This window comes from Lissotriton vulgaris, chromosome 9 (genome assembly GCF_964263255.1).
Source record: "Lissotriton vulgaris chromosome 9, aLisVul1.2, whole genome shotgun sequence".
Classification (NCBI taxonomy): domain Eukaryota; kingdom Metazoa; phylum Chordata; class Amphibia; order Caudata; family Salamandridae; genus Lissotriton; species Lissotriton vulgaris.
Genome location: NC_141697.1, coordinates 618261813 through 618274164, shown reverse-complemented (window position 1 = coordinate 618274164; position 12352 = coordinate 618261813). Strand labels below are relative to the sequence as shown.

The 12352-nt window shown below is 46.5% G+C and overlaps 1 protein-coding gene across 5 annotated transcripts in view; it reads right to left on the bottom strand.

Moving 5' to 3' along the window:
- Positions 1 to 12077, bottom strand: part of C9H19orf47 (chromosome 9 C19orf47 homolog) — a 128452-nt gene extending 116375 nt beyond the window's left edge. For 2 of the 5 annotated variants that reach the window (XM_086938257.1, XM_086938259.1), the window contains exons 1-2: positions 11896 to 12077; positions 1468 to 1538 (exon numbers count right to left, since the gene is read on the bottom strand). In XM_086938257.1, the coding sequence (XP_086794383.1) occupies positions 1468 to 1486 (19 nt within the window). In that variant the 5' untranslated portion in view covers positions 1487 to 1538; positions 11896 to 12077. Of the gene's footprint in view, positions 1 to 1467; positions 1539 to 11832 lie in introns of all 5 variants that reach the window. The other 3 variants (XM_086938255.1, XM_086938258.1, XM_086938256.1) reach the window with 2 other exon arrangements.
- Between the last annotated feature and the right edge of the window lie 275 nt (positions 12078 to 12352).

The following is a 12352-nucleotide window of genomic DNA, read 5'->3' as shown; positions in this document are numbered from 1 at the left end:
GCACTGTCAGGGTTGAGTGACAGCAGGCAGCAGTGCGCATGTTCGTTTTTGGGCTGATCGTTTTTACGATCAGGCCAAACATGCGCAGTAGCCTTCTCCTTAAGAGACCGAGGGTTGCTTCATGCGCCGCCCCCCGTCTCCTAACAGGCAGGGAGTACCCCTGCCCTCGGCCAGGAGCAGCGCCTGAATTGGCTGTGGGGTTGCCAGCCTCTCACCCAGAAGACGTTGAAGTGAAGGCGCTAATGCACCAGAACCCAGCCCAGGAGCAGTCAGCAGAGGCGTTGTGGACCCGACCGGTCAGGTAAGCTTACGTTTTTTAAACTTTATTTTTAAAGCACCGATCCATATATATCCCCGTGCGACCCCCCCCACCCCCCGTATATTGAGAGCCGCGTGGTACGTTTTAAAATTATTATTATTAATCCCCGCGCTCAGTCACTCTTCCCCCAGGCTCCTTCTGCTGTTTGTTACTGGCGGCCGCCACTGTGTATTGAACTGATTTTATGAATCGAACAGTAATCTCTAGTGCATACTGTTCTTGCAACGCAATGTGGCATGTTTTTGTTGTATTTTTTTTCCTTTGGTCCATGTTTTTGGAGGAGTGTTCTGTGTTTCCCGTTGGGGTGGCTTATGTGAGCCCTAGTCAGAGGGGTGCTCGCACAAACCCCTATGCGTACCAGGGGATGAGAGGGATGCGTGTATGAGAGGGATGCGTGTATGAGAGGGATGCGTGTATGAGATTAATGCTAAAAACGAGAGATTGGGTGAAAGGGAGCTAGGTACTGTCAATTTTCCATCTTTCTAACTTTGTGACTGCTCAAATCGATCTTCAGTGACCCAGACGCTGTAGATCGTAAGTGAAAGGTTAGATGTAGTGGGGAGAACACACAGAAAAAGATGCTCACGTGTGCAACATTTTCCAGAATATGAGACAATCGAAAAAAAATAGTGTGTGAAACGAACTGAAATGGCCATAAGCAAATGAACCCTGCAACAAGGCCAGTCGCTATGGGAGGGAACAGCAGTCCAAAAGGAGTAACAAATGGGCATGATTTACCATTCAAAAGTATGGAATTTAGAAAGGCACACTGAAACAACCAATGACAAGCGATGAGCCCGCTTGAAGCCCATATACTCAATACACCATGCCTTGCAGCGCAAGCTCAGCTAGGCTCGACCTAAAAAGGAACACTTTCATACATGAAGGAGAAACACATACCGCAGTTTTAAATCTGCATTAAGCTGGTCATCCACAAAAGTGTGGTTTTGAACAAATATTTTAGACGTACGTGAGCAAAACTAAACTTACTACAATAAAACTACTCACAGCTGTCGCTCCATGGCAAGTGACAGAGCAGCCCAACAAATAAGAAAGCACTATTGCAACCTTTAGTCTCAATTCAAAATGGATGGCTCACACGCAAGCTCCACCATGCCTCCTGATTATATTATGCATGCGACACTCACCCAAGGTAACAGATGCCATTGCAGGCGCCCGAAGACAGGCTGGTCTTTGAGGATGTGGAAGTAGTCTTACCCTGTAAGGAAATCACACAAGAAAATGTTCATTCTATACCACCTAAAGGCGCTTACTAATGAAAAGCATTGTTTAATAAACAATGCCAATAGGTCTCGTCTATGGAACATTTATTGGCTTTGCCAATGTGTTTTAGTCATGCTGAAAACTAGAGTGGCAGCTGTTCAGCATGGCTAAAAGTTGGTGGCGTAGGGGAGCGTGCTGTGGAGTGTCAGACTGGAATGGCGAAGACTGGAGTAGAGTGTAGTTGCATAGAGTGTAGTGAATTGGAGTGGCATAGAGTGGAGTCACAGAGTGAGGTACTGAGAAGGAGAGTACAGTGGACTGGTTTAGAGTGCATTGGCAGAGTGTAGCAGCATAGAATTCAGCATCGTAGAAGGAGTGGCATAGATTAGAGTGTTGCATAGTAGAGTGGCGCAGAGTGCAGCAATGCAGAGTAGAGTGGCATAGAGTGCAGTAGAGTAGAGTGGCATAGAGTGTATAGTGGTGTTGAGTAAAGTAGCAGAGTAGAGTGCCGCAGAATGCAATGGCATAGAGCGATGCAGAGTAGCACGAAGTGGCGTAGAGTGGAATGGTTTAGAGTGCATTGGCATAGAGTATTGCAGAATAGAGTGGCATTGAGTGCAGCAGCGTAGATTAGAGTGATACATAGAATACAGTGGTGTAGAGTTCAGTGGCAAGTGCTGTGCAGTGGTAGAGTAGATTGTTTCAGAGTAGAGTGACAGTGGAATGGAGTGGTGCAGGGTCGAGTGCAGTGGCGTAAAGTAATGGCGCAGAGTAATTAGTGTAGCGTACAGTGGATTGGTGCAGGGACATAGAGTGTCTTGGCGAAGAGTGCAGTGGTAAAGAGTACATGTGCATAGAGAGGTGTAGAGTGCAGTGGCATACAGTGGACTGGTGAGGAGTAGAGTGCAATGATGTGGAATAGTGCCAAGTGGAGTATGCATCTTATAGTAGCACACTGCCATTACAGACAACACACTGCAAATGTAATGGTAATTTTGATTAAAAACATAGTTTTACTAATAAAACTATACAGTGTACAAACGATAATGTGTGGAAATGGTATCACCTAGTTTATTGGTTTGATCATATTCTAGTATTTGTTTTCAACACACTTCAGAATTAACAAAATAAATGCTTCATTACTGCATTCTAAATTCTGATATATTCTGAAATACTTGCACAGTTCATTGAAATGTTGTGTGCTAGAAACACAATATTTCCTACCCAGTATCCAGGAAGATTGTTACATAGATCCTCTCACTTTAAAGTCAGAGAAAGAAAAGTAAACACCAAACTCCTTCGGAAGACAGAGCCTGACATTTGAGATCGGTCTTTTAATGCCCAGCAAATGTGACAAGATAAAAACAAGATTTACAGGCATGTTTACAGAAAGGAGCACTTGAGGAAGTGTGAAAAGACGTTGCTCCTTGGGAGGGACAAAGTCACGCGGGACAACCTGAACAAATAAAGCCAACAAATAGAAAGGCTTTGACCTAAAAAGAACTACCTGACTGGGATGTGCAAAAATCAAAAGCACAGAAACATATTGGTAGTCAGTAACAAATCGGACGTCCTTCATAGGATGGACTGTGTGCAATTCAAAGCTGAATGTGTTGCTTCTTTAAAAAATAAAAAATAAACGCCATATGGAGCCGGTTACCGAAAGACTTCACTACATCACACCCAATGAGACTGGCACGTGATCCATGCAGAAAGCTACCAAATCGCTTGAATCAATCGATACAGGCTACTTTTGGAAACTACCAGTAGTGCTTCTCAAAAGGTGCCACTGCTCACCTACGGCACTGCCTTACTGGGTCGCTGCACAGTTGGTTATATGCTTTAAACCGGAGCATTCTAAAACAGGTAACAAAGATGAAACCAATGTACTTTACTCGAACCTGGCCACAGTACAGTGAATTATGACATTATATGCCTTTTACCGTGCACAGCCACAAACTGGATTACGGATAACATTCACAAAATACCCAACTAAATGGTGCCAACTGTACCACCTGAGAAGGATGAAAGCCTAGATGCCCCTCAACAGCTGCACATTTCTGACAGCTGGTAATACAAAAAGGCGTGAAGCAGTAGGCTTAATCCAGTGATATTTTCCCCATTTTTGCTCACAGACAGCACAACTGAAAACGTGGTTTCCTACTTCAATGTATAAACATTTGCATGATTCAATCAATAAATCACAGCATTTATATAGCGTGCTACTCACCCGGAGGGTCTCAAGGCGCTTGGGATGGGGGGGGGGGTCCGCTACTGCTCAAACAGCCAGGTCTTGAGCTGCTTCCTGAAGGCGAGGTGGTCTTGGGTCAGGCGGAGGTGGGTCGGGAGGGAGTTCCACGTCTTGGCGGAGAGGTAGGAGAAGGATCTTCCTCCTGTGGTGGCTCTTCGGATGCGGGGGATGGCGGCAAGGGCGAGGTTGGTTGATCGAAGCTGGCATGTGGGAGTGTAGAAGTTGAGGCGGCTGTTGAGGTATCTTGGGCCTTGGTTGTGTAGGGCTTTGTGTGCGTGGGTGAGGAGTCGGAACGTGATTCTCTTGTTGACCGGGAGCCAGTGCAGGTCTCTCAGGTGTTCGGAGATGTGGCCGTGTCGGGGGATGTCCAGGATGAGTCTTGCTGAGGCGTTCTGGATTCGCTGGAGTCTCTTCTGGAGTTTGACAGTGGTTCCGGCGTAGAGGGAGTTGCCGTAGTCCAGTCGGCTGGTGACGAGGGCCTGGGTGACCGTCTTCCTGGTCTCGTGGGGATCCCCTGGAAGATCTTACGTAGCATGCGCAGGATGTTGAAGCATGACGAGGAGACGGCGTTGACTTGTCTGGTCAAGGAGAGGGAGGAGTCCAGGATGAAGCCCAGGTTGCGTGCGTGGTCTGTTGGTTTGGGTGCGCTGCCCAGGGCAGGGGGCCACCAGGAGTCGTCCCAGGCGGAGGGCGAAGATCCTAGGATGAGGACTTCCGTCTTGTCTGAGTTCAGTTTCAGGCGGCTGTTCTTCATCCATTCGGCTACGTCTTTCATCCCCTCGTGAAGGTTGGCTCTGGCGGTGTCGTTGGTGAGGGAGAGGATCAGCTGGGTGTCGTCGGCGTAAGAGATGATGTTGAGGTTGTGTTGGCGTGCGATGGCCGCAAGGGGGCTCATGTAGACATTGAAGAGGGTGGGGCTGAGCGAGGAGCCTTGAGGAACGCCGCAGATGACTTCGGTGGCTTCTGATCTGAATGGGGGAGGCGGACTCCCTGTGTCCTTCCGGCGAGGAAGGAGATGATCCATTCTAGTGCCTTCTCCTGGATTCCGACGTTGCTGAGGCGCTGCTCTAGGGTGCGGTGGCAGACAGTGTCGAAAGCCGCGGAGAGGTCCAGGAGGATGAGGGCCGCTGTTTCCCCGTTGTCGAGCAGGGCTCGGATGTCGTTAGTGGCTGCGATGAGGGCAGTCTCTGTGCTGTGGTTGGCCCGGAAGCCGGACTGCGAGTAGTCGAGGGATCCATTTGTCTCGAGGAAGGCGGCCAGCTGCTTGCCGACTGTCTTCTCGATAACTTTGGCCGGAAACGGGAGGAGCGAGATGGGGCGGTAGTTTTTTAGCTCGGTGGGGTCCGCTGATGGTTTCTTCAGTAGAGCGCTGAGTTCGGCATGCTTCCAGCTCTCTGGGAAGGTCGCGGTGTCGAAGGAGGTGTTGATGATGTCCCGCAGGTGGGGCGCGATGACGGCGTCGGCCTTGTTGAAGACGTGGTGAGGGCAGGGGTCGGTTGGCGATCCGGAGTGGACGGAGTTCATCGTGCGAAGGGTTTCCTCAGTGTTGATCGGGGTCCAGTCGCGGAGGGTGGTGGTAGGGGGTGCAGGTGCTGTCGTGGGGTGCGCTGGCTGTGTGCTGAGGCTGTTGTGTATGTCCGCGATCTTGTTGTGGAAGTAGGAGGCGAGGGAGTTGCAGAGGTCTTGTGATGGGGTGATGTCGTTGTTTCCGGCGCTGGGGTTGGAGAGCTCTTCGACGATGTCGAAGAGTTCCTTGCTGTTGTGGGCGTTGTTGTCCAGTCGTTCCTTGAATGCGGTTTTCTTGGTGGTGTGGATCAGTTGGTGGTGTTTTCGAGTGGCGATCTTGAGGGCGGTCATGTTGTTTGGTGTTGGGTCTCGCGCCAGGCTCTTTCGAGGGTTCGGCAGTTCCTCTTGGAGCTCTTGAGTTCGTCGGTGAACCATGGAGCTTTCTTGCTGCCGGATCTGCTGGGCGGGGTCCTCAGTGGGTGTAGTGGGTGGGGGTGGTCACCAGCTGAGACCGAGGGTGGCGAGGTTGTCCAGCAGGGTGGCGGTGTTGCGGTTGTCGTTGTTCTCCAAGTGGAAGTTGACGTCCCCGAGGAGGATGTAGTCAGCGGAGGGGAGGGCGTGCGGGCTGATGAAGTCGGCGATGTCTTCACTGAATTGTGTGCGTGGTCCCGGGGGTCTGTAGATGATGGTGCCTCTGAGTGTGGTCCTGGGGTCGGTGTGGATCTGGAAGTGCAGGTGTTTGGCGGTTGTGAGGGTGTCGTCGGAGTTGCTCGTGATGCGGATGGTATTCATGTGGATGATGGCGATGCCTCCTCCGGTCTGGTTGCCGCGGTCCCTCCGGATGATCTTGTAACCGTCTGGGATGGCGATGTCGGGCGCTGAGGAGGCGTTCATCCAGGTTTCCTTGAGGAAGGCGACATCTGGTGATGTTGTGTCGAGGAGGTTCCAGAGCTCTACGGCGTGTCTGTGGACGGAGCGGGTGTTGAGCAGGATGCACTTTAGGCGGTTGCTGCTGGTTCTCGGCTTGGTGGGTGCTGGTGCGGTGCAGGTGCGGATGCAGGAGAACTTGCAGAAGTGGCAGCTGAAGGGTACGTGGGTGCGCCTCGGGGTGGCTCGGTAGCATCCCGGGATCCGGCCGGTGTTGAGTGCGTTGAGTTCGGTGGTGTCGTAGGTCCGGCGGGTGGGCTGGTGTCTGCGGGGGCCAGGGGTCCTGGCGCTGGGCGCGGTCCAGGCACAGACGGGCTTACCTTTGGCGCGCCATCGGCGCGCCCGCTGCGCGTACGCGTGGTCGCCATTTATGGCGAAGTGGGAGGGAGGAGCAGCCGGGAGGGTACAGAAGGAAAAGGGGGCGTGGCCGCACGCACGGCGGCGGGAAGCGAGGAACAGGGGGCAGAGAAGGAAGCGGCAAGAACAACAATGAGGCAAAACAATAATAAAACAGCCCACAACAGTATGGGGACAGTACAGAAAGGCCAAATAACGAAACAAATAATGCAGTCAAAATCCAAACAATCACGCTACTACAGCGGGGGGGGCAGTCTGGGTGGGCTCAGCGAGGCTGAGGGCAGCAGCGGGGAGGGACGCACACGCTACAGCTGGTGGCCACGCGGGGGTGTCCTGAGAACAGGTCACCTGATTTGGAAATGCAGCTCGGTTATTCTCTGGCCCTCATGCGAGCAGAATGGCCATTACCTCGAATTTGACTAAACGTTCGCGCTGTAGCTGCTCTATAATTTTCTTGACAGTGTTTAGTAAGTGGGATTCATATAGGCACCAGATGTATTACAGCGACTGAATGTTCCTTTAAAGACAGGGCAATGACAAACCAAACAGATGAGGGCTACAGACGTCTTAAGCACATTTGCCACTGTACAGAAACTACTTTTCCATTACAATTAAGGAAGCTCAAAAAGGTCCTTGCTGCCACAGTCTAAATGCACACTAAAGGCCAGATGTATCAAAGGGTTTTACCCATTCTGTGTCTATGGGAAAATGCGTTCATACATGTGGCCCCTAATTCTATAAACGAAGGTCACTGAAAGCTGGGTCTGAGGGATGTAGTTAATCACATGGAAAGCTTATTTTTCTACAACACATTACACTAGATAACTTCATAGCCCACATAATTGTTTTATTTTTCTCCAGGAAGCGTCATGTCATTTTTCCAACAAATATTTCATCTAATTTTGCAACCAGACATTAACTTCTTGATTTTTTTTTTTAAAGAACCGTTAAGATCACTTCAGAATCGGAATTTGAGTTTGTCCTTTTCTCTAAGTTAGATGCAATTAATTCCCGGGTACAGACCCACCAGTCCCGAATAAAAATCTTCTCAATTTGGCACGCCCAAAAGCTTTGGGGTGGAAACATTCTTTAGATGTCACCAAGGACAGCCATAAATAAAACAGTTGGTAAGCTAGTGGGTGGCAGCTGTTACTTTGATGACGCCCCCCCCCTCTCCCTTTTTCAAACTTGGTTTGCTAGAGGATACATTTGGAGTGTGTCAATGAAAGGATAATAATAACCGACTGGGTTGTAGGAAACCTCAGTTATGTTTAAAAGAACTCCTGTAAAAGACTACTTGATTTGACTAACGAAACAACCAATTAAACTGTTTGTTCTACGGACTTTCAAAGGTCAGTCTCCAATCTTCTTTCCGTGGGCAAAATATTTTTTTCCTACATGATTACTGACAAATGTAACAAAATCATTCCGTGTATTTTGACCCAAATGCAGCAGATAAATACCTCTCCAGGGTTGCGATTATAGTCTAAATACACTTGATGAAGGGGATTACCATACAAAGGCTCAAATTATACACTTCAGCTGCTGTGTCTGCAAAAAGACACGAACAGACTTATTTATATATGCTGTTTTTGTCACAGGGGGATATGAATTATCACACAAGACCGTAGGTCCGATTTCAAAGACGTTAAAACAGCGAAGATCATAAATGTCTTGACCGTATTTCAATGAGCTAAAAAATAATGTTCGAAGTGCTTCTCGAGTCTCAAAATTGAGATGCCTATTCCTCCCATGTGGTAGTAAAATGCCCGAGTGCCATAGCAACACAATCTCCACTTAATTTCACTTTGTCCGTGCACTTGATGGGGCACGTGAAATCACACTTTTGTCCGATTGCAGTCTCTCTTAACTGTAAAGCTTTTATTAAAGTACTCTCAGACGAAACACAATATTGTATTACCATGGCTTTATGGGAGTCTGTTTTCGGTAAAAGTTAACAGGTGGGCCTATTTGCACCTGCTCTGCTGGATGTTTTACCACACTATTTTGCTAATGGATTCTAAATCCAAAATTCATACTGGACAACGATAGTGATGCCAAAAGAGGTATCATCCATAGCCAGGGAGAGGAACTAAAATTATGCGGCTGAGTTGACTAAATTATTCGGCAAGAAAAGCCTAATTGGGCGGCAATTTTTGTGATAGTATTACTCCATATTTTTTTTAATTTTTACACTTGATAATACTGTCGAGGTATAGGCAGGGTCACTAGAATTAGGCGACAGGAGAGGGCCAAACTATACAGCAGGGTTAAGTAGATTATGCAGCAAGAAAAGGTGAATAGCGCAGCACATTTTGCAATAGTATTACTTCATCGTTTTTTTTTAAACTTACCACTGTCTGGGCATTAGTTACACCTCTTTAGTTCGGAGTTTAACTCCCAAATATACCAATAAGTCACAGAAGGGTGACCAGTGAAAGTTTGCACAGTGCCTTCCAAAACATGTGGCACGGTGTTTTAGTAGCTTTTGAACTGTTTGAGCTAGAAATATTTGTTTTACACCTGCAGATTATGGTTTATGTGGCAAATCTTTAACTATGCTAAAATTGCCACAGCCGCACAATACTAGTGGGCTCTGGGTATAGGTTGCACTTTATGAGCACCAGTTAGACACCCAAATATAGAAATAAGCAGCAAAAAGGTGACCAGGCAACCTTTGCCTTCCACCGTACTGCTGCGTTTTAATAACTTTTAAACAGGAAGCATTTTTGTTGTTAAAATCTGCAGATTACACAGCTGATGAAGGCTTATGTGGCAAATCCATAATTATGTGAAAAAACGAAGCTGCAGCACAATCGCATAATTCCAGTCTTTGCAAGCTTCTGCTAAATAAGTGTGTAAACTCAGTTACCACCGTCACCATTGTAAATTTTTCTCTAAGACAAACAGTACACAAAGAAATAGCTCACATTCTTCTACTCCCGACACTGTACCAGAAAGCAATAATCTAAAATGTCATCCATCATTGCAAACGACTACCAGTCTCTTATACAAAGCAACATCTCCATCAAGCCAACTACGTATGCTGATAATCATATTCCTGTAAGGTTAACAGAAGCATTTACGTAAGATCCAGCACCTCTTATTCTCAGAATAAACTCCCTATTTTGAAGACACAATACCTTTCTCCTTAAAATATGGCCAAATAACCTAATTACTCAAGACACCGAACCTTTGTTCTACGGACTTTCAAAGGTCAGTCTCCAATCTTCTTTCCGTGGGCAAAATATTTTTTTCCTACATGATTACTGACAAATGTAACAAAATCATTCCGTGTATTTTGACCCAAATGCAGCAGATAAATACCTCTCCAGGGTTGCGATTATAGTCTAAATACACTTGATGAAGGGGATTACCATACAATAGTGCTACTAGACATTTTAGCATCTTTCAGAAACAACTTTAAGACCCTACTCAACATCTTAGTATCCATATCGAGAATTAACGTTCAAGTGATGGAATGGTTCGCCTGCTTATCAACTAGAATCCAATTTGTAAATAAAAATTGACTCATTCACATCGTTCTCCTTTCCAATTAAATGCTCAGAACCCAATGGCACTTTCCTTTCACACCCCGTCTTTAAATCACTACATGCAAACACTAGGCTCAGTGTTGCAAAGTACAACGATCAGAATCAATCTGCAGACGATACACGGCTGTATCACAAAAGTTCAAATTGCTCAAACTTGAAGCCTGAAAATATTCCTAGACAACCACATGGACTGGATCTTCTATTTTATATTAAACACTACAAAAACTAAATTCCTCCGCCTGCACTTCAAAAACTAGCCCGTTGAAGAATAGCTTGGAGCGGTCTCTCAAAAATTCGTTATATCTCCCGCTAATGTGCAAATGCCCAAAGCACTGTACTTTAACATCTAGACAGCAGAATTGCTACACAGCCAGGACTTTACGAATGAACCATGGCTATGCTTACTGCTGTTTCAGACGGCAAGCAAATGGAATACCACACCGATTCAAAAATGTACTGGCTACCCTTAGAAATGTTTACTCACTTCAAAAGGAAATGCATCATAGACAAATCCTTTAGTCTTCTGCACCCCAACTGCTTAAGAATAAAGTACACCTTACTTGAGGTCACAAACACATTAGAAGTATATCCAAGATTCAAACAGCAACCGCAATTGATCCAGAACATTAATGAAACACCTGCTCAAAACGTACCGGACTGTCCAATCTGACTTGCACTCATTTCTATTCAAGCAGTCTCATACTGTGCCAGTCTGTTTGTGAAGCGCTCCACTGCCCTTGTGGCTAGGTCAGCACTATAAAAAAAATAACTTAAGCGACATAATAAAATAAGTGTTAATGAACTTTATTATGACAATGGGTTGTGTACTAAAAAACAAGGATGTATCTAGTTTTGGTTATGTTAACACTTTGGATATTTCTAGAAGTCTTTTCCCTACTTTAAAACCATGATGAAGTACTTGTCTGAATTACAGTTTCTCTCAGTGAATAGTCACCTTATATATGCACACCCCACAGCTTCAACTAGTATGCACTGTGTACTAATACATCAGTGGCAGAAGATGTACAATGTAAATAAAGGGATTTATGGGGTCGCGGTGGAAAAGAGGACCAATTACTATATTTGCGGACACATTCCAACTCATCACTGTAGGTCGCATCTTAATGCAGGCCTTAAAGAGCTCTCACCACGGCTAGTATTCCTTTGATGTTTGACACAGCTCAGCAAACTAAATACAGGTTTTTAAAATGCAGAAATAACCATTCAACTGACCGATATCATTTTCAAATATTGTAATCTCATACTCCCCAAACATTATTTGTAGAAAAAAGAAAAAACTTATAACGAGTATTCAGCTTTTAATAAACGAGAATTTAAAACGCAAGTATCGCTCGGGTGTAAATTAGTAAGTGTTCCTGATTAGGATTCTATGGAGCAAGTTATACATCTTTTACTCTTTTCAATCACGGTTACAGTCCCAAAAAGACTAAACATCATCGAACTTAGTGATCACTGCATCTCTATCCGTTCTTCAGATATATCCTGTTATGCTCTAATTCTCTATTAAACAGATTCCACAATATCTCTACCCTGTCAACAAATTCACTCCCCATAGACCTGGTCACACACGAAACGCGTGTTTTTAAATTCTTCTAATTATTCTATCACCGTTAGCTTCTACCCGTCTCCTTCAAACAGCACCTTGTGGAGACCCAATATTACAGACCGTTCACTTTCTCCAGAGGCCTGCTCGTCTCACGGACTCTTCTTCCTCCCTTTGAATGCCCGGTACCTACGCTACTATTTATTCCGCTGAGGGCGTCTCTGACTCCCTTTGTCACGTACACTTGGTTGACGTCGGCCTCCTGCTCAGGCTAGGCCCGGTCCCCGGCCTCCCGTGGTCCACCCCTCCAGGCCCAGAGTATCATTCTTCCTTCCCGAGACTCCACCGCCTCCAACGAAAGCGCCGTCTAAACAGAAGCAAGCCGCTGCAACGGATGTGACGTCATCAGGAAGAGCCATCAATACGAGTTCGAAGGGCTAGAGGCACTACCAAGAAAGAGTAAAGGAAGGACTTCATTAACATCAGGTATCGACATACAAGGACAGAAATCTAAGAACATGGCGTCCATTTTTCAATGGGACGCTTTTACTGGCGCACGAACAGCCAATGAGGATCCTGGACGGGGCATGTCGATGACGTCATTTTTCTAAAGCGTTACCCAGTATCTCTTTTCTAAACAGACTCCGGAC